At 46.0% G+C, this 24,705-nt stretch overlaps 1 protein-coding gene across 1 annotated transcript in view; it reads right to left on the reverse strand.

Moving 5' to 3' along the window:
• The window catches only part of LOC124722180 (dynein axonemal heavy chain 5), an 843,802-nt gene that overhangs the window by 792,454 nt on the left and 26,643 nt on the right, over positions 1-24,705 (reverse strand). The window contains exons 6-8 of the mRNA XM_047247380.1: positions 11,367-11,507; positions 7,383-7,572; positions 1,970-2,130 (exon numbers count right to left, since the gene is read on the reverse strand). Of these exons, the coding sequence (XP_047103336.1) occupies positions 1,970-2,130; positions 7,383-7,572; positions 11,367-11,507 (492 nt within the window). The remainder of the gene's footprint in view (positions 1-1,969; positions 2,131-7,382; positions 7,573-11,366; positions 11,508-24,705) is intronic.

The raw sequence follows: 24,705 nt of genomic DNA on the forward strand, positions 1-24,705 counted from the left end.
CTGCAACAGACAGTGCATCGACCAGTGTTCAGATGGCGTCTGAAGACTGATTCTCCTGCCCCCTCCATGGGATGACCTTACAGATGCCACCACTTCGTTCAAGCAAATCGAAATTTCTTTTCTACTGCCCATAAATTTTAATCTGGCGAACCCTTAATTTGTACCTATGGTATATTGAGATCTTAGCAGTCACCTATGGTTATAGAAATAAATATACACTACTGGCAATTAAAATTGCTGCACCACGAAGATGACGTGCTACAGACGCGAAATTTAACCGACAGGAAGCAGATGCTGTGATATGCAAATGATTAGCTTTTCAGAGCATTCACACAAAGTTGGTGCCGGTGGCGACACCTACAACGTGCTGACATGAGGAAAGCTTCCAACCGATTTCTCATACACAAACAGCAGTTGACCGGCGTTGCCTGGTGAAACGTTGTTGTGATGCTTCGTGAAAGGAGGAGAAATACGTACCATCACGTTTCCGACTTTGATAAAGGTGGGATTGTAGCCTATGATTGCGGTTTATCGTATCGCGACATTGCTGCTCGCATTGGTCGAGATCCAATGACTGTTAGCAGAATATGGAATCGGTGGGTTCAGGAGGGTAATACGGAACGCCGTGCTGGATCCCAACGGCCTCGTATCACTGGCAGCGGAGATGACAGGCATCTTATCCGCATGCCTGTAACGGATCGTGCAGCCACGTCTCGATCCCTGAGTCAACAGACGGGGGCGTTTGCAAGACAACAACCATCTGCGCGAACAGTTGGGCGGCGTTTGCAGCAACGTGGACTATCAGCTCGGAGACCATGGCTGCTGTTACCCTTGACGCTGCATCACAGACAGGAGCGCCTGCGATGGTGTACTCAACGACGAACCTGGGTGCACGAATGGCGAAACGTCATTTTATCGGATTAATTCAGGTTGTGTTTACAGCATCATGATGGTCGCATCCGTGTTTGGCGACATCGCGGTGAATGCACATTGGAAGCGTGTATTCGTCATCGTCATACTGGCGTATCACAAGGCGTGATGGTATGGGGTGCCATTGGTTACACGTCTCGGTTACCTCTTGTTCGCATTGACGGCACTTTGAACAGTGGACGTTACATTTCAGACGTGTTACGACCCGTGGCTCTACCCTTCATTCGATCCCTGCGAAACAGTACGTTTCAGCAGGATAATGCACGGCCGCATGTTGCAGGTCCTGTACGGGCCTTTCTGGATACAGAAAATGTTCGACTGCTGCCCTGGCCAGCGCATTCTCCAGATCTCTCACCAATTGAAAACGTCTGGTGAATGGTGGCCGAGCAACTGGCTCGTCACAATACGCTAGTCACTACTGTGGATGAACTGTGGTATTGTGTTGAAGCTGCATGGGCAGCTGTACTTGTACACACCATCCAATCTCTGTTTGACTCAATGCCCAGGCGTATCAAGTCCGTTATTAGGGCCAGAGGTGGTTGTTCTGGGTACTGATTTCTCAGGATCTATGCACCTAAACTGCGTGAAAATGTAATCACATGTCAGTTCTAGTGTAATATATTTGTCCAATGAATTCCCGTTTATCATCTGCATTTTTTCTTGGTGTAGCAATTTTAATGGCCATTAATGTATATTAAACTGATATAGAAAATAACTACAAAATATTTAAGCTGTTAGATAGCCCAGAATATTTTTAATACGGAAGAAATATAGTCATCGTCTTCTGATGATTAAAGAGCGTCGCATTGTGGCTGCCAAGTCAGAAACAGTGCTGGACACTGGGTGCCAAAACAGTCTCGGAATTTTTACCGACCTACCGTACAAAAATGCTATAATTTTCGATGGTAGATGCACGTTGAGTCAGATTCTGTGACGCAGTAATGAGAGAGTAGTTTGTTCTGAGGTGTATGGCTGAATTCGACAGTTAACTGGACAAAAGCGTAGTGGTCTGTGTAGTAGCAGCGATGAGGGTACAGACCTCCTGGACGCGGCGCATCCAGACCTTGACGCGGGCCTCGAGGGCGGCCAGCTGGTCGGCCGTCGCGATCATCTCGCGAGCCTCCTCCAGGCTGCGCACGCCCGCCATCAGGGTCTGCCCGTCCTCGAACAGGTTCGGCTCGTCGCACACTTCCTCGCACACTGCGCACACAGATACACACGGCCATAAGACCTTCACTCAGAGCTCTTTGACACAATTAGCCTTACCTTACTACTGACAATTCATTCTATTGCTGAAGCTTTCGTGGCCACTTATTGGCATATTGTCTGTACGCTTTTCTCTCGGTATTTTTGGCTGTTGTTTTTTCAATGATTTTTTGACGTTTCTCCACCACGAGTGACTGGGATTGTCAAAGATTCACCTTTATTTGCTGGTGGCGGACTGGATTCGAGCCCATGATCGCAGATTACACTGAGATGACAAGTCATGGGTTACCTCCTAACATCGTGTCGGACCTCCGTTTGACCAGCGTTGTCCAGCAACTCGACGGGATATGGCCCCGAATTGTCCAGCATATTCTACCTACCAGTCACCAACAATAGTGACCCATAAAAATTTCACATGAGGACCATGAATCGTTAAAATTGGTCTCCGGGTAACCGAAAATAACTATTTCCGATCAATAACCGGCTCAGCTGGACTGGAGGACCCAGTCCGTTTCATGTAAACACAGCTTACATCATTACGGAGCCACGACCAGCTTGCACAGTGCCTTCCTGACGAATTAGATCCATGGCTTCGTGGCGTTCTGCGCCACACTCGAACCCTACCATCAACTCTTACTAACTGAAATCGAGACTCGTATGACCAGGTCACCGTTTTTCAGTCGACTCGTGTCCAACCGATATGGTTACGAGCCAAGGAGAGTCGCTGCAGGCGGGTGCTGCTAGCAAAGACATTTGCGTCAGTCGTCTGCTGGCATAGCCCATTAACGCCACATTTCGTAGCAGTGTCCAACGATTATGTTCGTCGTACATCTTTCAGTGGTTTCTGCGGTTATTTCAAGCGCTGTTAGTTGTCTGTTAGCACTGACAACTCTACGCAGACGCCGCTGCGCTCGATCGTTAAGTGAAGGCCGTCGGCCTCTGCGTTGTCCGTGGTGAGAGGCAATGCATGAAATTTGTTTTTCTCGGCACACTCTTGATACTGTGGATCTCGGAATATTGAATTCCCTAACGATTACCGACGTGGAATGTTCCATACGTCTAGCTCAAACTACCATTCCTCGTTCAAAGTCTGAATTCCCGCCATGCGACCATAATCACGTCGGAAATCTTTTCACATGAATCCCCTGGGTAAAAATGGCAGCTCCACCAATGCACTGCCCTTCTATACCTCGTGTATGTGATACTTCAGCCATCTGTATATGTGTATATCGTTATCCCGTGACTTTTGTCACCTCAGTGTATATGTACCTCTGGCGGCAACCTCTTGAGGGCCTTTCCGCTATGGTTACCCTTCTTACCCGCCTCGGTCGTTCGCTGCAGCACGAGAATTCAGGATCCGTTCTCTTCATGTTCGTAAATTTCTTTGGCTACTATGAAGAACTGGGTGTGATTGCTCTTACGGCCGCAACCTCCACTACCGTTCATGTTCGATGATCTTGGTACTGATAAATCGTTCGATCATTCCAACAGATTTTTCCACATGTTCACGGTAAGCGGTTTATTTCCAAGTTTTTGAGTTAATGCCTTTCGTCCTTTGACGATCCCAGACACTTTCTGATATCGTGTACAACCTTTCTGCCTTTTGTCCCCAGGATGATGGACAGAATCGGCAGTATATTGCGCAACCATGGCGTAAAGACTACTTGCAAACGGACGAAGGAGATCAGATAGTGTCTAGGATCGACTAAGGACAAAGAGGACCCACTCGGTGATATACCGCATACCTTGTTCATGTAGAAAAGTCTCTGTAGGAAAGACCGGACGATCCATCAATAGCAGAGTCATCGAACAATAACGGTACTGCAGCTTGGGGTAGGTTGAGATATCGGCCGCGACGGAGCAGGCGCCGTGTGAGACTGATCACATTAAAATTCGCCAGTACGAGGGTTCTCGGTGTGGAGAAGAGCTACAGTGCCATTTACTTTTCAGGGTAGCCACAAACATTCACAAACATGATAGTAGCATAACTTGTTACAAAAGCGTTATTTGCTTCATAATAAAACTCCAAACTAGTGAAAAACTTTGCATATTAATCACCAAACACACTAACACTACCACTTTCCTATAGGTACCTATTACTAACAATATTCTTAAATGAAAGAGTAGAGTGTGTTTGAGATTTACACACGATGGTTCAAATCGCTCTGAGCACTATGGGACTTAACATCTGTGGTCATCAGTCCCCTAGAACTTAGAACTACTTAAACCTAACTAACCTAAGGACATCACACACATCCATGCCCTTACACATGATGTTATTAAATTATTATAACGTTCAGTTACACGCAAATTCTTGCTATGTTCACGTTCAGTTAGTTTTGAGATTGACTAGTAACATAGAAAAAAATTCACAAATTGAAGGGACAACTTTATTGAAAGTTTTTGGATCCCAGAGTCATGTGTTTTCAGTTGCAAGGCTAATGGCGGCAAATAGTGAAATAGGTTTCAATTTTCACGACAAATAACTGAGCGTACTTGCTGCTAGCCAATGCCCATGGCATAGTCTATTCTCAAACTAGTTTTGTGAGGGTCCATGGGGGAGGGGACAAAGGGGGGAAGGGTTGTGGTGCCATCATGTTCTACCCCGCCCTCCGCTAGGTACGCCCTTATTGTTCTGCAGATTATCAATACGAATAAATATTCAGATATATTTCATTTTATTTGTCACTCCAGTAGACGTACTAAATAGTCACCTTCTGAAAGCTATTGATATTATTTGCAGAAAAAATACGCTACCTGACAAAATAATGAATCACCGAGAAAGCATGGTCGGAAGTCACTGTATCTTCGTACACGTACATACCATCGGCGGGTGTACAGGGCGTGCATTAATAAAACCGACTAACTGCAGGAGCGGATTCTGACTGTAAATGGAGGAACACGTGTCCGGAAATGTATCGCTGACACGGTAGATGACGCTGACGGATGAAAGTTTCTCTGACCACTTGCCGTGTCTGTAGCCCACAGATGACGATTATGGTGATTAGTGATACCAGTTCTGCTTCGTCGATAAAGAAGACTAATGACAGAAATCTCATAAACGTGATTGTCTGGTGCAAAAACCATCGACAAAACCCTTCCCGGAGAGGGAAATTCGTTGCTGATAATCCTTGCACTCATTGCAGATGATAGAGATAGTAGCGGTTGTCATCAAGGATACACAAATCGTGGTTTGACTTACACTGTGCTGTCTATCCACTTGCCTGGAGTTTGTCCTAGGATTCCCCTCAATATCCTGTAGAATCCTGTCCTCCAGATCTGGAATACTCACAGTCCGTCTCCTCCATGCACGTTCATCTGTCTGAAAGGACCCATGACCACACAAACGCCCAAACCGGCCTTAGGATGTTGTGTGATGTGGTTTATGTCTGTGAGGGTAACTGTTTTGGTATAGCCTTGCTGCCTCTCGACCATTTCCATCTGCTTCGCCGTACACAAACACCACCTTGACTTGTTCCCCATCTACCGTGGCAACGATGCATTTCCGGACATATGTTCGTAGGACCGTCAGATAGTGAGTGATCACTGAAGGACAGTCTGCGGCTCGTGGTCTTGCGGTAGCGTTCTCGCTTCTCGCGCAGGGGGTCCTGGGTACGATTCCCGGCAGGGTCAGGGATTTTTCTCTGCCTCGAGATGAGTGGGTGTTGTGTATCTTTCATCATCATTTCATCCTCATTCACTCGCCGTAATGGCCGTTAAAGAACTTGTGGAGCGGCGGCCGAACCGCCCCGCGAGGGGTCTCCCGGCCACCAATGCCATACGCTCATTATTACTGAAGGACACGGAAATGTCTCGTGCACGTGTGTTACTCTTGCCATCATGGAGTGGGAAGCCGTCAGGTCGCGGCTGTTATTGATTCAGGGGACCTCTGACAACACAACGGTACGTCTAGGACATCTTACGTCTTCACGTGTGACGTCTCATGCGACTGTATTGACAAAGTTTTAAAGGGTCTCCATTTGACAGGCTGGCCCAATAACGCAATATCTAGATATTTGGGGCATTCGGATGTGACAGTGACCGGTTATTGGGCTACATGGCAATGTGTGGGCAGGCACAGTCGCCATCAAGGTGGTGGCCGGTCGCATATGACCACCACAAGGGAGTGTGGCACTACAGTGGACCAAGCACTCCTTCCTTCTCACCTGCTCCTGCCGTACAAAAACAAGTAATCGATTCTCTGCAACATTCTGTATCACTCCACACCACTGGTCAGAGCAGGTGGGCTAGGGCATTACCGTCTGATGCGTGTGCTGCCATTAACACCACATCACAAACGGCTGCGTTTTGAATAATCCCTTGACCAGAAAGCATAGACTACCGAATAATGACGTCGCATTGTGTTCAGTGTTGAATCCCCGTTCTGCACTACCCCACACTACCATCGGCGGCGAGTACCATGATTACAGAGGGAGAGGTCCGGGTCTTCCAATGTTTTATACAGGTACAACGGTGTTACTCTCGCCAACCATGGAGTGGGAAGCCATCAGCTATGACTTCAGGTCGCGGCTGTTAGTGATTCAGGGGACCTCTGACAACACAACGGTACGTCTCGGACATCTTACGTCCTCATGTGTGACGTCTCATGCCACTGTACTGTGGTCTCATTACTCAACAGGACAATGCACGTCCACGCATGGCACATGTCTCCATGAATTGTCTGAATTTATTGGTGTACTTCTGTGATCAGCAAGATCGACAGATCTATCCCCGCTAGAATATGTGTCGGACTGCTTGAATGTCAACTGCGTCCTAGCTCCAGTATCCAGAATATCAAGGACCAGTTGCAACAGCTGATGGTCAGCTTGCCACCGGAGAGATTACAAAAGTCTTATGACATCGTACCTACCGGAATCAGTGCATGCATCCAGATCAGAGAGGGTGCAACGTCATACTGATAAGTGGGCTCAGACCGCCACGTTTTTTGTAAATTTGACTCTATATTATTAATATAATCATTGAAATATGGTCACATGTCATCAGCCGGTGAAGTTTCATTTCTTTTCCTCCTCCATCGTGAGTGCTTCCCTTTTTTTGTCAGGTCAGGCGGTGTATGTCAAGTTTTGATACTCACTTTAATAGTGAAGAGATAATTTATGAAGCAGTCATGAGCATCATTTACTACATTATCTAATCATACTAGCTTCAGGTGTTGCTATGAACGGTGGTACCACTCTAACGGTTCACGTATATAAAATAGAAGCTGTGAAGTGGGAAATACACACCCCTGAGGGCGCTGCAGAAGGAGCGCAGGCCGGGCAGCAGCTGGTTGCGCACCAGCGGACAGGTGCAGTCGTCGTCGTCGACGTCCGGCGCGGGGTAGGCGAGCGCCTCCATGAAGACGTGCTCCATTACCCGCTCCACCGACGTCACCAGTCCGACGCGCGCCATGTCCAGCACGCCACAGAACAGGTCCTGCACACACGCCCGTCCGCTTATCTCAATCACTCGAGGGAAGCGACCGAAAGGCTGGGTGGAAACTGCTGGTACCAATGTCGGCTTTGGCCCTCGACATAATGGTGATGTGACATCACATAAATACACTCCTGGAAATGGAAAATAGAACACATTGACACCGGTGTGTCAGACCCACCATACTTGCTCCGGACACTGCGAGAGGGCTGTACAAGCAATGATCACACGCACGGCACAGCGGACACACCAGGAACCGCGGTGTTGGCCGTCGAATGGTGCTAGCTGCGCAGCATTTGTGCACCGCCGCCGTCAGTGTCAGCCAGTTTGCCGTGGCATACGGAGCTCCATCGCAGTCTTTAACACTGGTAGCATGCCGCGACAGCGTGGACGTGAACCGTATGTGCAGTTGACGGACTTTGAGCGAGGGCGTATAGTGGGCATGCGGGAGGCCGGGTGGACGTACCGCCGAATTGCTCAACACGTGGGGCGTGAGGTCTCCACAGTACATCGATGTTGTCGCCAGTGGTCGGCGGAAGGTGCACGTGCCCGTCGACCTGGGACCGGACCGCAGCGACGCACGGATGCACGCCAAGACCGTAGGATCCTACGCAGTGCCGTAGGGGACCGCACCGCCACTTCCCAGCAAATTAGGGACACTGTTGCTCCTGCGGTATCGGCGAGGACCATTCGCAACCGTCTCCATGAAGCTGGGCTACGGTCCCGCACACCGTTAGGCCGTCTTCCGCTCACGCCCCAACATCGTGCAGCCCGCCTCCAGTGGTGTCGCGACAGGCGTGAATGGAGGGACGAATGGAGACGTGTCGTCTTCAGCGATGAGAGTCGCTTCTGCCTTGGTGCCAATGATGGTCGTATGCGTGTTTGGCGCCGTGCAGGTGAGCGCCACAATCAGGACTGCATACGACCGAGGCACACAGGGCCAACACCCGGCATCATGGTGTGGGGAGCGATCTCCTACACTGGCCGTACACCACTGGTGATCGTCGAGGGGACACTGAATCGTGCACGGTACATCCAAACCGTCATCGAACCCATCGTTCTACCATTCCTAGACCGGCAAGGGAACTTGCTGTTCCAACAGGACAATGCACGTCCGCATGTATCCCGTGCCACCCAACGTGCTCTAGAAGGTGTAAGTCAACTACCCTGGCCAGCAAGATTTCCGGATCTGTCCCCCATTGAGCATGTTTGGGACTGGATGAAGCGTCGTCTCACGCGGTCTGCACGTCCAGCACGAACGCTGGTCCAACTGAGGCGCCAGGTGGAAATGGCATGGCAAGCCGTTCCACAGGACTACATCCAGCATCTCTACGATCGTCTCCATGGGAGAATAGCAGCCTGCATTGCTGCGAAAGGTGGATATACACTGTACTAGTGCCGACATTGTGCATGCTCTGTTGCCTGTGTCTATGTGCCTGTGGTTCTGTCAGTGTGATCATGTGATGTATCTGACCCCAGGAATGTGTCAATAAAGTTTCCCCTTCCTGGGACAATGAATTCACGGTGTTCTTATTTCAATTTCCAGGAGTGTAGAACAGAACAGTGACAGTATTTATTTCGGCTTTATGGTATGTTTTGGAATGTGGGTAGTGATGAAAGACTACTCTGTATTGTAACCGGAGGTCAAGTTCAGAGTGAAAGGCGACAGTTTTGTTGGGATCAGGAGATGTTAATTAACGTAACGAAATGACATTAGCTGTAATTCTTGTTAAAGCACGTAGTTTACGCGTATTAGATTCCGACGTGTGGTTTGTCCCCATTATTTTGGTGGCATCAGGATCAAAGCAGATGGGTGGTATCATGCTGTTCTGTATTTGCCTTTTCTGGCTCCAGCGAAGAAGATCTCTTTTTATTGTAAGTGACTTGGCTTACACAGTCGAAAATTTATGGTTTCCGGCAATATTCGGAAATCTCAAAGAAGAGCTAATACAGGGTGGAGCTTTGATCATGACCAGGCCAAATATCTCACGAAAAAAGCGTCAAACGAAAAAACTACAACGAACGAAACTTGTCTAGCTTGAAGGGGACAACCAGATGGCGCTATGGTTGGCCCGCTAGATGGCGCTGCCATAGGTCAAACGGATATCAACTGCGTTTTTTTTAAATAGGAACCCCCATTTTTTATTACATATTCGTGTAGTACGTAAAGAAATATGAATGTTTTAGTTGGACCACTTTTTTCGCTTTGTGGTAGATGGCGCTGTAATAGTCACAAACGTATAAGTACGTGGTATCACGTAACATTCCACCAGTGCGGACGGTATGTGCTTCGTGATACATTACCCGTGTTAAAATGGACCGTTTACCAATTGCGGAAAAGGTCGATATCGTGTTGATGTATGGCTATTGTGATCAAAATACCCAACGGACGTGTGCAATGTATGCTGCTCGGTATCCGGTTTCTTTGTAGTTTTTTCGTTTGATCCTAATTTCGTGACATATTTGGCCCGTTCACTATCAATGGACCACCTTGTTGGTAAATAGCTCAATGACGATCTGAAAAAAACTTTCCATCCATCCGCCAGCGTATTTAATTCAGCAAGCTTAAATATGCAAAACAGTACGCCATAAGCATCAGCCACAGGTTGGTGTTCGCTTTGGAATAGGAAGCCACAAGTCAACGTACTTTGTCCAACACGTAAGACGGTAAAAATTAATTTCTCTCTGTATAATACTGTGGTCTCAATATAAATGGTAAATGAACTCAGTAGTACTCAGACATCCGGAACAGATAACAAATTTTGTGCCAACACCTTGCATGATACAAGAGAAGTTAAGAGCCTTGATGTGCTAAACGCTCCTAATTTTTTGTTTTTCTTTATTGAGTTTAGATTCTCCCCAAAGGGGGCGGGCTGGCAGCACCATAGTACGCCGCTCGTCAGCCTACAGAATTTGTTTTAAATCGATGAAGATAATAAATAATAAAAGCAGGCGATAAAATCGGTTACTTAAATGGTAAAATGGCGGAAAATCGTGGAACTTAAAACATAGAAAAAAGGGTTGATGATGCTAATAAAATACATATGAAGCAGACAGGTTAAAGAATAGACAGACAATTAAAAAAACACAGCGACAGTCTGGTTTCTGTTCGCAAGAGATATAAAATTTACATCCAGCGATTGCATGGTTTCTGTTCGCAACACTTTGGAAAGACGAACAACACTGAACATTCACTTGAACACTGCTCTAAAAAAAAATTGGCACAAATATGATATGCCACAGCCGAGGGCACATGGGGGGAACCTGGACAGATGACGGGAATGGAAAGGGGAGAAGGAGAGGAAAAAACGAAGTGGGGGGGGGGGGAGGGGAGGAAAGGAGCCGATGGAGGACGAGGACCCATAAGAGGGGGGCGGGTGCTGGGCAGACGCGACAGGGAGTGGGGAAAGGCAGAGGAGGGGTATACAAAAGGACTCGGGGGGGGGGGGGGAGAGGGGAGGCAGAGAGAGGTTAGGTGGGGATAAAACAGGATGGAAGGGGGGGGGGGCGAGCCCAAGGAAAGGACAGAGGAAAGGAGGAGGGGTGAGGATCAGAGTTCATAGGAGGGATAAATGGAGGGACAGAGGGCAACATTCGCAAGAGGGAGCGATCTTAACGTCGTAACTGAACTATATACACTCAGACCGACAAGCATTTTAGGTGCGATTCTTCGAAACTTACTGCTGTTACTGTCTCAAGGTTTTTGGTTGTACGGTGTTGACCTTAGCCATCCATATGCATTTCCAATGAGAATGGAGAACATACGCTTATGGTCTAATTGTTTTACAGTGTCAGACCTTGTGGAAGCCCTCCTCGGGCAGCTGCTTGCCGGTGTTGAGGCGGAAGACGTAGATGCAGATGCCAGAGAGCGGCACCTGGCAGCCGTCGGTGAGGAAAAGCTTCTTGCGCGGTCCGCCGCTCGACGCGCTCGCCCGCGGCTGCTGCGCCGCCAGCGCCCGCATCGCCGGACCTTTCGCCTGCAAATGAACCACAAGCTTCGCAGTATTTCATTCCTGCAACGCGCGTGAATGCACGTTCTATTCACTATCATACACGCCAGAGTCGGTTTCCGGTAGCTGGGGGAAGGTGGCTCTGTTCAGCTCGGAGATGATGCGCCGATATTCTCCTAGTCGTCTTAAATGGGTAATGGTCTGGGAATAATAGGCAAGTAGTTTTCCCATGATGGCCGGTGTTTTACAGCACCTGGTAGAAATAAGCTTCTGAATGTTCTGGCAGACCACATCTCCTAAAGAAGCTATGTTAGTTCAAAAATGGCTCTGAGCACTATGGGACTTAACATCTGTGGTCATCAGTCCCCTAGAACTTAGAACTACTTAAACCTAACTAACCTAACGACATCACACACATCCATGCCCGAGGCAGGATTCGAACCTGCGACCTTAGCAGTCGCGCGGCTCCGGACTGAGCGCCTAGAACCGCGAGACCACCGCGGCCGGCAGCTATGTTAGTGGGAGGAGGAATTGACCAACGAAAGTGCCTACACTATGTTATACATGCTACTTGGCTGAAAGGTCTGAATGCCGCGCGGTATTAGCCGAGCGGTTTAGGGCGCTGCAATTATGGACTGTGTGGCTGGTCCTGGCGGAGGTTCGAGTCCTCCCTCGGGCATGGGTGTGTGTGTTTGTCTTTAGGATAATTTAGGTTAAGTAGTGTGTAAGCTTAGGGACTGATGACCTTAGCAGTTAAGTCCCATTAGATTTCACACACATTTGAACATTTTTTTTAAAGGTCTGAATGTTAAACAGTTTTGTGGAACGGTTTGGAAATCGCAAAATCGAGGGATTGGCCGACAACCCTAGTTGGGTATAAAAGTGATGTGATTCCTGGGCCAAAGATGGTGTTTATTCAGTGTATTTCTGAAGTCGGATGTAACTCATCTTTAGTGATGAATTTCTTGCAATATAGTATACTGGAACACCCCACATGTCTGTTTCTGTGAGCGCGCATGCGAATTTATGCTCGATTTATGTCCGGGTATCTATGTGATATGGCCTTTTAGCGAAAGTGTCCACTCTTCGTCATAAAATCTGACCGGTGGCCGACCTCCGCAGAACCTAAATCCGCTCCGATCGCGACTTGGGGCAAATAAACTGGCCATTTTGATAATTCCTTGAAGTCCGGTAACCTGCACAATCTGGCAACATTGTAGGATGTGGCAGTTCCTGGAGGAAGCCTTGTTTTCTGTTCCAGTTGTTATGCTATGTCCACGACCGTCCTCTAGCAGTAAATAGCACGTCGTCTAGGCACAATATCTCGACATCGAAACCCCTCGTTGCCAAAGTTTTTAAAGCGCCTTTCGTCTGAATGCTGAAGTCTTTAATATAATGGTAGCACAGCTACAATTTATTTCACACACCGATATTAGATAATTCCTTCCAGTAACATTTTTGCGAAACATTTCTTGACTGACTGACTGCTTTTGAACGCCGCATGCGCCAGTGCTCTCCGAGGCCCAGTTGCTGGCTCAAGGCAGCGGTTGTTGCGTTGTCGAATGGGTCAGCTATCGCTCATCGCTTTGGAGAGTATAAAATTCTATACTGTTGTTGCGTGAGACTCCACAAAATATATCTAAGATCTGCATTTCACACTCGATAGCAACGAAGGCAGACGGCCGGCCGAGGTGACCGAGCGGTTCTAGGCGCTACAGTCTGGAACCGCGCGACCGCTACGGTCGCAGGTTCGAATCCTGCCTCGTGCATGGATGTGTGTGATGTCCTTAGGTTGGTTAGGTTTAAGTAGCTCTAAGTTCCAGGGGACTGATGACCTCAGAAGTTAAGTCCCATAGTGCTCAGAGCCATTTGAACCATTTGAAGGCAGACGACGCTTTTTTGTATGGTGAGTGCTGCATTAAACTAATGTGCAAGACATGAGCATGGCTAAATTTAATTTTATAGTTTGTGATCCAATTTGACTACCTTACTATCTTATTTAGTATTATTCTTTACGCTTTCTATCTCGTTTCTTTCCATTTTAGAAGTGATTCTACTTGCAATTTTTTCGTCAGAAACTCGTATGTTTACGTCAAGCCATATTTAGCAACTGTGGTGTAATACGTTTTACTGCCGTGGTTTGATTTCTTACAGCAGATGTGTGCTATAAACTGTATGGAATACCTTGTAGTGCATACTCTATAGCAACACAGGCACTCTGCACATTATGAGATCCACGTATGGATTCATGAAGAACTTTACGCTGATCGAGAGCGATATTTAAGGTCTTCAATTAGATTTAACTCAATGAAACTGCCCATTTTTGAAGCTACCCACAGTGGAAGGAAGTTGCTAACGTCGCTGTCAGCAAACGTCTTCAGGCATGCCTAAGCACTGTTTCACAGATTTAGCACAGAGGAATTATATTCAGCCCATAACTATTCCACTCACATACTGGTCCTACGTGAAAAACAAAACTCAAATTCGTAAGGTTGACGGTCGAGTCGAAGTACTCCAGTGACGTTTGTAGAGTGAAGAATATTGGTATTCACAAAGCAGACATCTGTGACCATTAAGACGGCTTACTGAGTCGAACTTGTGAGAAGGCTTATTATCTGAAGGTTCTCTTCAGAGTTTGTTAAATAATTTCTTGTAGCAATTTGCAGCTGCATTAAGAAAAACGGAAAATAATAACCCCGAGCGCACTTGTCAGTGCCGCCAGTAGAAGTGAGAACTCATACCGCCCTTGCATCACAAGACGGATGGAACAACTTTTTGTAAAAGTAAAACTGTAGCGTTAAGGGTACCTACGAAAAAATGAAAAAAGGACTAACGCTATGGGGGACAGCCACTTGTGGCCCCAGCAAAGAAATAGAGACTGATCTCTCACAGGCATTGCCATCCTAACTACACCTAAACCTCCGTTCCAGCTAAAGAAACTAAGATAAATAAAAATGGTGACCGTTAGAGCGCCACCCCGCAAGGACACGTAGGAATGACGGATAGGAGATCACACTAACCACGAAACAACCCATTTTTTCGTATTATATGAATGTGTTAGCCTGTACACATCGGTGCAACGTACCATGCCAGATGATCACAGACGTATCATTGAAATGGAGAGACGTGGCACACGCCAACTGGGGAGGGGTGGGGGTTAAGACAGACGCTGTGGAGATATTCTGCAAAGGTTCCTCAGTAATGACACAACCAGGTGAGAGTACAGTGCATGATCACAACCCATTACCAGACTTCGAGGACCGAATGTGGACCGTTGTGAAAGATGTACTTTGAAGCCTGTTCTCGAAACCAGATAAGTGCATGGTGTGTGTTGTGGCGTAACAAAACAGCTACGCCACACTGAAGTAGCCGAAAGGCACGCGTAATCTCACGTAGGCTAGATAGAGGTCTGAAACAGGATACGTAATGAATGGTACCAAGAAAAGTACGTAGCTGCTTTAATACTTAACTTTTAATCCTTCATGTGGATACAGCATTCCTTGATGATACAAGTGAGACTCTATCTTAAAATGGTTAATGGCGCCTTGCTAGGTATAGCCATGGACTTAGCTGAAGGCTATTCTAACTGTCTGCTCGGCTAGTGAGCGATGCATTCTAACTATCTGCTCGGCTAATGAGCGATGCTTCGTCCGTGTAGTCGCTAGCAAAGCCGTCGTACAACTGGGGCGAGTGCTATTCCGTATCTCGAGACCTGCCTTGTGGTGGCGCTCGGTCTGCGATCACACAGTGGCGACACGCGGGTCCGACATGTACTAAATGGACTGCGGCCGATTTAAGCTACCACCTAGCAAGTGTGGTGTCTGGCGGTGACACCACAGTGTGTCGCAAGGGGGCACTGAGAAACCCAAACGTCCGTCCGTTAACCATTGGCTGCTGTACCTCGATGTGGTTATGAGGGGTACATAGTCTAAGCAAAGGATAAAAGTCCTTCGCACAGGGAGGGCAGGTGACCGAGAAATCATTCCAGACGTAGCAGAGTTCGACAAAATAAGTTACGATATGGTAGAGTAACAGGGAGATGTGTGCTGTATCGATCGGTGGTTGGGTTAGGGGGGGGGGAGGGGGAGCGAGGAGGAGGGAACTGGTCGGAGGGTATCCAGGAGACTGCATCATACAGACAGGGAGAAATCCCGCCAGTGCTGCAGCATAGAATGCACAAAGAGCACAGAGGATCGCGCTCAAAAGTCTGAGGCCACCTTGTAGAAGGGTAAAGCTAAAATGTTGTAATAGACGAAGTATCCAAGGGGTAATGGCATCGGGAGGATCTGGGCAACATGTACCAGCTTAGGGGCCACATTCGTATTGACAAAGACGCGAATTACATTTGGTTCAAGTTAACGATGAAATGGTGGCAAACAAGGTGCCATATGGACTGGCAAAGCCGGCTGTAAGCCCCATAATGTCGTGCCGTCAGTAACAAAGGGTGGGACTGGGGAGTGGGTCTGGAGCCACGACCTGTAGTCCACGCCTGATATGCATCATCGTCGACTTGTGGATGTTAAGGATGCTATCCGAAATATGTCCAGCCTGCTGGCTCCAGTAGGTGGCGTCTTTGAGTTCCGATCTGCTGCAGCAAGGAAGTCGGAGATTATCTGCATAGGGCCTGCAGTGATAGGTATGATCACACAAGTTGAGACCCTGCAGGTTGTAACAACAACAACACTGTACTATTGTACATATAAATATTATGTTTTTTTTTCTCTTCTGATTCTTCGATAAATTAGTGTAAGTGATGTTCTGAATTCATTTCTTTTTTTTTCCTTTGTTTCTTGCCATTGTGTTAAGAAAACTGTAAACAAATTTCGATGTGAATATTAATGTTTATGTCAAACGTCAAACAATATTATAACAGAATTGAAATGTAAGAAACTTTGAATCTATTGTAACATGTTTAAAATTGTAATTGTGCGTCTGGTCCATATGTAGGCAATGTGTTAGGATATGTAGAATGCAAAACCTCTGGGGAATACCCTGTCTGTAGGGGAGCGGTAAAAGGTGGATGGCAGGTGAGCGCGGGAAAATGCACAAAGGCGCTGCACGGCATAACGGGCTCAGCAGTAGTAGTCGGAGTTGGGCATTGGTCTGAGCAACACGTTCTGGATCGAGGAGGCTCCCCTGGAAGACGTAGTGTCATTGAGCCTCGGATATGCCGTTCCGACGCCTATACAGCATGGCAAAATTCCATAGGCACTAAATGGAAAAGTATTGCGACGCTAAGAAGAAGTAAAGTGCCGATACATCAAGAGCCATTGCTGTGATTGTATGTGTGCTCTGTGCCTCGCCATCTCGCCGCCTGCCAACCGCCGCATCGATACGAACAGGTTGAAACTTTTAGTACTGTATTCGTGTGGACCAGTGTTACTTTCGTTCCATACTGTTCAATAACAACTTAAATTTTAGCAGAACTGTCCTATCATTTAATTATCCTCACAACTAACCTAGCCAGGGTCCTTTCCAAATGTTGTGCAATCCGAGTGTCCCGAAATGAAGAATTAAAGTTTATGTTAATAATAATTACCTGCAGACCTAGCTATGTTAGAATGATGTTTAAAGAACTTTGTTGTTAATGAACTAATAGACGAATACCGAAGGACTGACAAAGTTGGAAGATCATTTTGAAATTGGTTTAGTAATGAAATTTAATTATTTCGAGACAGATATAATGGTATTTAAATGAGCAGGAAATAAGATAAAAAGAGTAGTAACTCATATAGTGGAAATTTTGAGCACACAATGATTTCAGTAATTAATTTTTTTTTTATACAGTGATCATAACAGTTTCAGGGTCCCCCCCTTTTTTTATTCATTTGAATTCTGAAGTGTGCTAAACTGATTAGACCAGCAAAGTTAAAGCCAATATAAAAACCAAAATTTATCAGTGTTTTACCTTTATCAAAATTGACATTGTGTGTGTGTTTCGAAAGTGCTATTTCTAGGGTAACCTATGCCCGATTTTAATCAGATCAATAGACAGTACGAAGTTTTGTAGTAAACACTGTAGCGTAATGTTATGTATTTATGGTTTATCCATATTAGTACAGAAAGTGAAATTATCAGTTCAGTAGATTTTCCGGTTCTAAAATTCGCCATATTATGCAGTGTTATTATGTGTTGTTTTGCATGCACGAACATCAACTTGTACAGGGAAGAAACTCAGTTAATGCCTAATTAGGCTGGCGACCGTATTATTAACAAATTGGTAGCATCTTCTGTGTTGTTTCTTGTCTGTCCTGACGTGTAGTTGCACTTCGGACTTATTTGACGTATCATTGTTGTTACAGAGTGGGTGTAAGTCTGATTTGCCTCTATTCAGGTACACGCGGTCAATATCTATACAAAAATCCTGTCTCGTAAGGTAAACCCCACTCACTTACCATAGTACAGGCTTTAAGGAGTATTGTGTGCCACGCGCGCACGTTTCAAGGTGAGCTGTAAGACTGGCGATGAGCAGCTCCAGTGTAACTGCATACAGTAGCGTGGACATAGGTCATCCCTGACAAACAGAGAGGCAAACTGGAATTGGTCCAACAATTCACCCCTTGACCTGGACCATGGAGACTACACGAAATGGAATCTAAAAAGAGTAGCGGAAACCCCACGCGGCCGAGCGGTTCTAGGGACTTCAGTCCGGAATCGCGCTGCTGCTACGGTCGTAGGTTCGAATCCTGCCTCGGGCAGGGATGTGTGTGATGTCCTTGGGTTAGTTAGGTTCAAATGATTCAAATGGCTCTGAGCACTATGGGACTTAACTACTGAGGTCATCAGTCCCATAGAACTTAGAACTACTTAAACCTAACTAACCTAAGGACATCACACACACCCACGCCCGAGGCAGGATTCGAACCTGCGACCGTAGCGGTCACACGGTTCCATACTGACGCGCTTAGAACAGCACGGCCACACCGGCCGGCCAGGTTAGTTAGGTTTAAGTAGTTCTAAGTCTGGGGGACTGATGGCCTCAGATGTTAAGTCCCATAGTGTTTAGAGCCATTTGAGCCTTCACGACCGCGAGAAGGAATGAGAGTCTACCATGCTCAAAGACATTTGTAAATCAATGGAGACTAGTGCTGCACAGAGCCAGCAGACCGCGTCTATCGCAATGAAGTCCAAAAGCTGGCTGAAGGGTAGTCCCACAACCATGTGCAGTGTGTTCTCTTGAACTCTACTAGGGGACCATCTGCTCCCAGCGACTTGTTCTTCGCCCCCATGTCGATCGCATCCATCATCTCTCCCATGGAGATAGCAGACATCATAAGTGTCGACTCTGCAGTGGTGGGAATTCGTTCAGGAGTGGAGTCAAGGTAGTCAGGAATTGGCGCCGCCATCGGATCGTCATCGTGAAAGTGGCGGTTGTGGTCGGCGAAGGCAGACACCACCGCCGCCTGTGAGTACCATCGGAGATGGTGAGGACAGAGAAGACGAGTCTACGTCGACTACGATTGTCAGATGCAGCGTGGACTATGGATGGCACTTCCATCGTCGTGAACACACCACGACACTGTACAATCTATCGCGATGGAGAGTGACGAGATAGGTTTTACTATGATGGAGTTTTCTATGGACATTAGGTGATAGAGGGAGCGTGTTGAGCTTGTCAAGGATGGTGTCATCAAATTTGGTGGTGTCCTAATACCCAGCCTCTATTTCCTTGTCACATTGCATGAAGACCTTTGTGATTGTAAGTTTTGTACACTTGAGCCGCCAATGTACTGTGGGACACGCTTTCTGCAGGATGCCCATTTAGTGGCAATACTTTGTCAGCAGTACAGGTCACCAAGTAAGGAAGAGCTAAGCTTCCAGAACCCTTTGCTGCGCCAGACCAGCTGTGGTGGTAGTGTAAGTGTCCAGATAATGGCACAGCAGTACGAAAACGCAAGCAGCCATTTTTATGCCAGGGAGACTTCGTTTCCAAGGTGGATAGAGACATAAAAACCATTCGAGTCTGCTGTCATAAGGTGCTGCATAATCAGTATAACTGGGTACATCGCCATGAATCTTTTCCCAAACCTCAACGATATGAAATCCCTCAACCAGGGTAAGCAGTGTCAGGAATGGCAAATAACCAGGCGTCTGGTCCTTCACGTGGAGGATGCAGTTGAAATCCCCATCCACAACAAAGAGATCATAGAGCTCGAAAAAAAAAGTGGGAGGGGGGGGGGGGACACGTTGTCTGCGAAGATCGTGGACTGCTGCCGATGATTCGTGGAGCCATACGGGGCATAGTCATTGATTCCGCATGTGTCAAAGATGGTTAAAGCCATGCCCTAGCCGGATGGGCAGCAACAGTACATATATCTACAAACCTGTGGTGCTTGTTAAATTAACAAATTTATTTATAACACAAGCAACAACAGAAGCAGAACGTACTACCAGCAAGAATGATATACCCTCACGGGAGATAGAAAAAGAGAGCAAGTAAAACAGCTTTCCCATTGTCCTCAAAATTCAATCTGGGAACGAAAAGCAATAAGCCAAAAAGAAAAAGATGAGGTCTAAAACCCTTATATCATATGGCCTATGTCCTGTTTGATGGATTTTATGATGGTCATATTTTTGAAAGTATTGACGTCGATGTGTGCCTGAGGGAATTGGAAAGTACGTTAAGCAACAAGCAACTTACCCTCCCCCATCCTGCCATCTCCAGAAACTCTTCACCACAGAAGAACGACATAGCAGCAAGAAAAGGAAAAATCTCTGTGTTGTGATTATCAATGGGTTCTGGGCTCTTGTGGAGGAACTACGATTTCTAGCTCAGGATAGACAAACGTGTTTATGTTTCCAGGAGACACAATTGAAACTATCTGACGCCCATGAGCTACATGGGTACGTCTTCCACAAAAAGGACGAGCTCAATAGATGGAGAGCTAGAGAGGGAGTGGTTATTTTCATAAACAACGCATACCACTCCTCACGTCCCCTCCCCCCTCCCCTCATTTCCCTGACGTTAAGTAGTCGTTATATTACTGCATGTGCGTCAAAAGTTGATAATATCTTTCCTTAACTTACCGGCACCCCCCCCCCCCCCTCTCCCTACCCATCGAGGTTCACGACAGACACGACAGAGAGGCTCTCACTGAACTCATTAGTCAGCTTCCCTAACCATTCCCCGTATGTGGCGATTGCAAACCTCATAGTGTTCTTTGGGGCTCTGCAACCAACTGTCCAATGGTAGACGTATTAAGAACTACCTTGTCAACACGTAAACATCTGTTGAACAGAGAGACAAAGCAGTCATTCAAAGCACAGCAGCGAAGTCCTTCACAGGTATGCCCTCTTGGTATGCTCTTCAGTCCTCATATACTCTGCTCAATGGCAAGTGGTCGATAGCTTGCACTTAGGTGATCATCTCCTGAACTGTACTCACCTTCCAGACACGATGTTGACCGAAAGAATGCCGGCACGACGAGTACTGAGTAAAGCGACCTGGGCGCTGTATAAAACTTTCTATTTTGAATGTAAAGACAGAAACCAGGGGTGGGTGGATCATATCACCACAACGATCCATTTCATATTCCTCACACCAACTAAGGCCAGCCGATGCCTTAGCGGAGCGACGAACGCCGCTTCGCTATGAGGGTCAGGCCGAGAGCTCAGGGTAGGTTTATTCGTTGCTGGCCACCTGCAGAGAACCTCGTAACCTTCCGGGGAGCGAGGGTGAAATGTCCCCCAGTTAAGAATGAGAGAGCAAGTAGAGATCGTGGCAACCGTTATTGAACACCATAAACCGTTCGACTAAGAGTAAAATCGTATGGGAGGTCACCACGAAGATTTTTGTAGGAAGTGAGACGTTCCCAGTTGTTAATGTAATATGGAACAGAAGTTTCCAAGCCAGCCAGCTCGTCATTGCCAAGGCAATGGTGTAATATTTTGACGGCGTTGCCGCCAGTGCGTCAGGATCCAGCTTTCGACACAACAGAGTGACTGCTGAGTAGGGCGTTTGAACTTTAGTTCCATCAGTGATGAAGAATACAGCTGTCCGTTTTCCACGTGGGAACTGGATTCTGCATTATTTGTGCTCGTGACACATCTGATTACAGTATTGTCTGTTACAGAATGTTTTGACACCTCACAGAGCGAAGCAAAAATAGCAAAAATCGGCCTTTTTGAGCCCCATGTTGGTATCAGGACACTTTCGTGACTCCTGGAGAGAAGCAATTTTAGTTCCACTTTTAAGACCTATGAAGTACCGTGTATGTCCAAGTAGTTATCGTAGTGCTGCCCTCAATAGTTGTAAGGTTAAGATTTTGGAATGGATGGTCGTCCACGGCCTTGTCTGGATTCTAAAATCCACATAGTCACTTTCAGTGTGTGTGCACGAGGTATCACTGTACTTTTGATAACCTAGTCCTCCTGGAAGCGCTATACAACAGGATTTCCTGTGCAGGTATCACATAATAGGTATATTATTTGACATCGAGAAGGCCTTTGAGTCTACTTGGTGGCACAATACCTTCGCACGTATCCATGAGCGGGGCTTTCAAGAACGTCATCTCTAATTTATACAGTCCTTCCTCTCACTAGGCTATTTTAAATGTCGAATCGATGACGTCCCATATGATCTCTTGGAAAAACAGAACGGTATCCCTGAGAGTAGTCCGTCTTCGCCATAGCTGTCAACAGAGTAACGTCGACTATAAGAAGTCGTGTCCAATGTTCCTAGTTAGCGGATGATTTCTCCGAATTTTGTCCCTCTTACAGACTTGCAACGGCAACTCTTCAGTTGCATATGACTGTTAGAAATCTGGAGAAATATCCGGAGAATAGAGGTTTTAATGTATCAACCGAAAACGCTATTTATGTCCTTCTTAACTGCAGACGTCCATTTTTAATTTTCCTGAGCTGAGAAGGACGGACAGTGCTCATAATTTTAGAGCCACAGTGAGGTTTGTAAGTCTCAGATATATTTTAAACTTGTCTTGCTTTCACGTATTAGGGACCTAAAAGCAAAATTCCTACAAGCACGAAATATTTTAAAATGTATTGACCATAATTCATGAAGAGCAAATCGAATCCGTCTTCTCCATTTTTACAGTGTCTTCGTGCTTTCTCGTCTAGATTGTGGGTACACGTTGTATAGATCTTCAAAATTCTCCTATTTAAAGATGTTGAACTTGGTGCACCATGAAGGATGTGGGAAACTTTTTCCACCCGAACGGCGAAAGAAACTGACGAAAACATGTCGCAGTCCAGCGCCCGTGTCAAAATATTGTCGGACTGAAAGCTCTCATATCAGACGAAATGTTCTGAAAAATTTAAGCTTTACTCTTAGATTCGTGCGTAACCAACACCTCAGCAATCTGAACCTCCTGGAAAGATCCCCAAAACTTCCAAAAGCATTCATTTTAAATGGTATTGCTCAAAGTGAACGAAAGCTCGACTACGTCATTTTTTCGTCACTTCCTTTGGCAGTTCGGGTGCAAACAAGGTCTCCCTGTAGGAAATGACCTGACGACTGGGACATTTCAAACCAACCTCATACCGACACTCTACGCTTAGGATGGCGGGCCACTGCTTAACACATGCGACTGGTCTACGGGTCTATAGGAAAGTATACACGCCACAGACGCCTGCACACCATACCGTTAATAACACACGGGGAGCCAAGAGACTCCATAGGATTCGCGCGAAACACCGCCTTTTTTAAAGATGAGTGTACCTGATTTTAAAGCTTTACACTAAAATTGGAGCAGCTTTCGACTGTTGCTCCTATGCAGGCCCAGCACTATTTCTCCATATATTACCTGATTTGTAACATTTTGGATAGACATGACGGTTTTAAAATAGATGACATGGATGTATGAAAGCAAGTTTATTCCCTTAGCTGCCCATTGTGTTCCCCAATCGTAAACTTTATTTGCTACAAAGCTCCATGCTACACTGAAGGCACTGGAACAAATGACGTGTATTCATAACAAAACATTTCCCATCCTCTCCGATTCAATTAATGCCCTAATAGCACTGCAACAAATGTACTCAGCAAAGAAAATTACACAAAACATAACGCACACCCTTCTCATCATTCATTAGGAAGGGAAACGTGCTTCATACCGCTTGGTACTAGGGCATGAGAGGATCTGGGGAACGAGCAGGCATGTTTCCCAACATGCTAGTCCTCTGCAGGCTGTTATTTCGCTGTTAAATCGAAGAGCCATGACACTATGAGAGGGCGGATAGCTACCAGTGAGGGACAATAAGCTGCAATAGGTGAAACCAGCTATATGGAGATTTTAGTATGTTGCACAGTGGCTGACTCGTCCTTTTTGTTGTAGAGATCAAACAACTGCATCTATCTGCTATACTTTTTTAATTTTTTTAATTATTTCCAACAAGTTTCACTATTTTGCTAATTTTTAGATCTGAATGAAAGAGTGATTCTTGTATTTATGTATATTTATGTGTATGTAGACGTGTGTGTGCACGTTTATGTTTTCAGGGCATTTTTATGTTTCAATTAATATTGAAGTTTTAGTATTCTGCTACTTTAATCCACATTCTTCGTATAAAATTTTAGTAATGGTGCTAAAAACATTGCTGATGTGTGTGAAAGTAAACATATCATCATCATCGTCCTCGTCTGCAATGCAGCATTAAGTAGCTTGTGAAGGGTAGAAGTAAATACAAATTTAAAAGATATGAAAGCCGAGACAGCATATACAAGAAAGTGTAAAAGATCTTACCGTGTCAGTCTGTATTTATTTATTAATGTGTTTGTTTGGTTGACTATCTTCGTCTTAAAACAAAGTTTTTCGAATTAAAGGAGAAGCTTACCAAGAAACGAAATGTAATAAGTGACCACTGACTGAGCAACCCAAGTTTTCGATTTCAGTCACCGGTCACTGTGAAAAGAAAAACTAAATATCATAATATATAAAAAGAAATAGTAAAAACTGGAAGAGACTTCTCTAACTGAGGAAAACTGTATTCAAGTGTACAATAATCGAAATATCAAAAAGGATAATGTATTCAAACTATTTACAATACCAGCACTGTAAATGCGTCCAATAAAGTGAAATGCGTCCGGGGTAAAAATTTCTCAATTTGCACCAGGTTTAAAAAGTGAAAATCCAACTATTAAATTATATATTACTTCTTGGATTAACTCTACATTATTCAAATTCCCTTGCGCCTAACGAGCGCACAGAACACTCACAATATTCGAAGTAAC

The sequence above is a fragment of the Schistocerca piceifrons genome, chromosome X (assembly GCF_021461385.2).
Source record: "Schistocerca piceifrons isolate TAMUIC-IGC-003096 chromosome X, iqSchPice1.1, whole genome shotgun sequence".
Lineage (NCBI taxonomy): Eukaryota > Metazoa > Arthropoda > Insecta > Orthoptera > Acrididae > Schistocerca > Schistocerca piceifrons.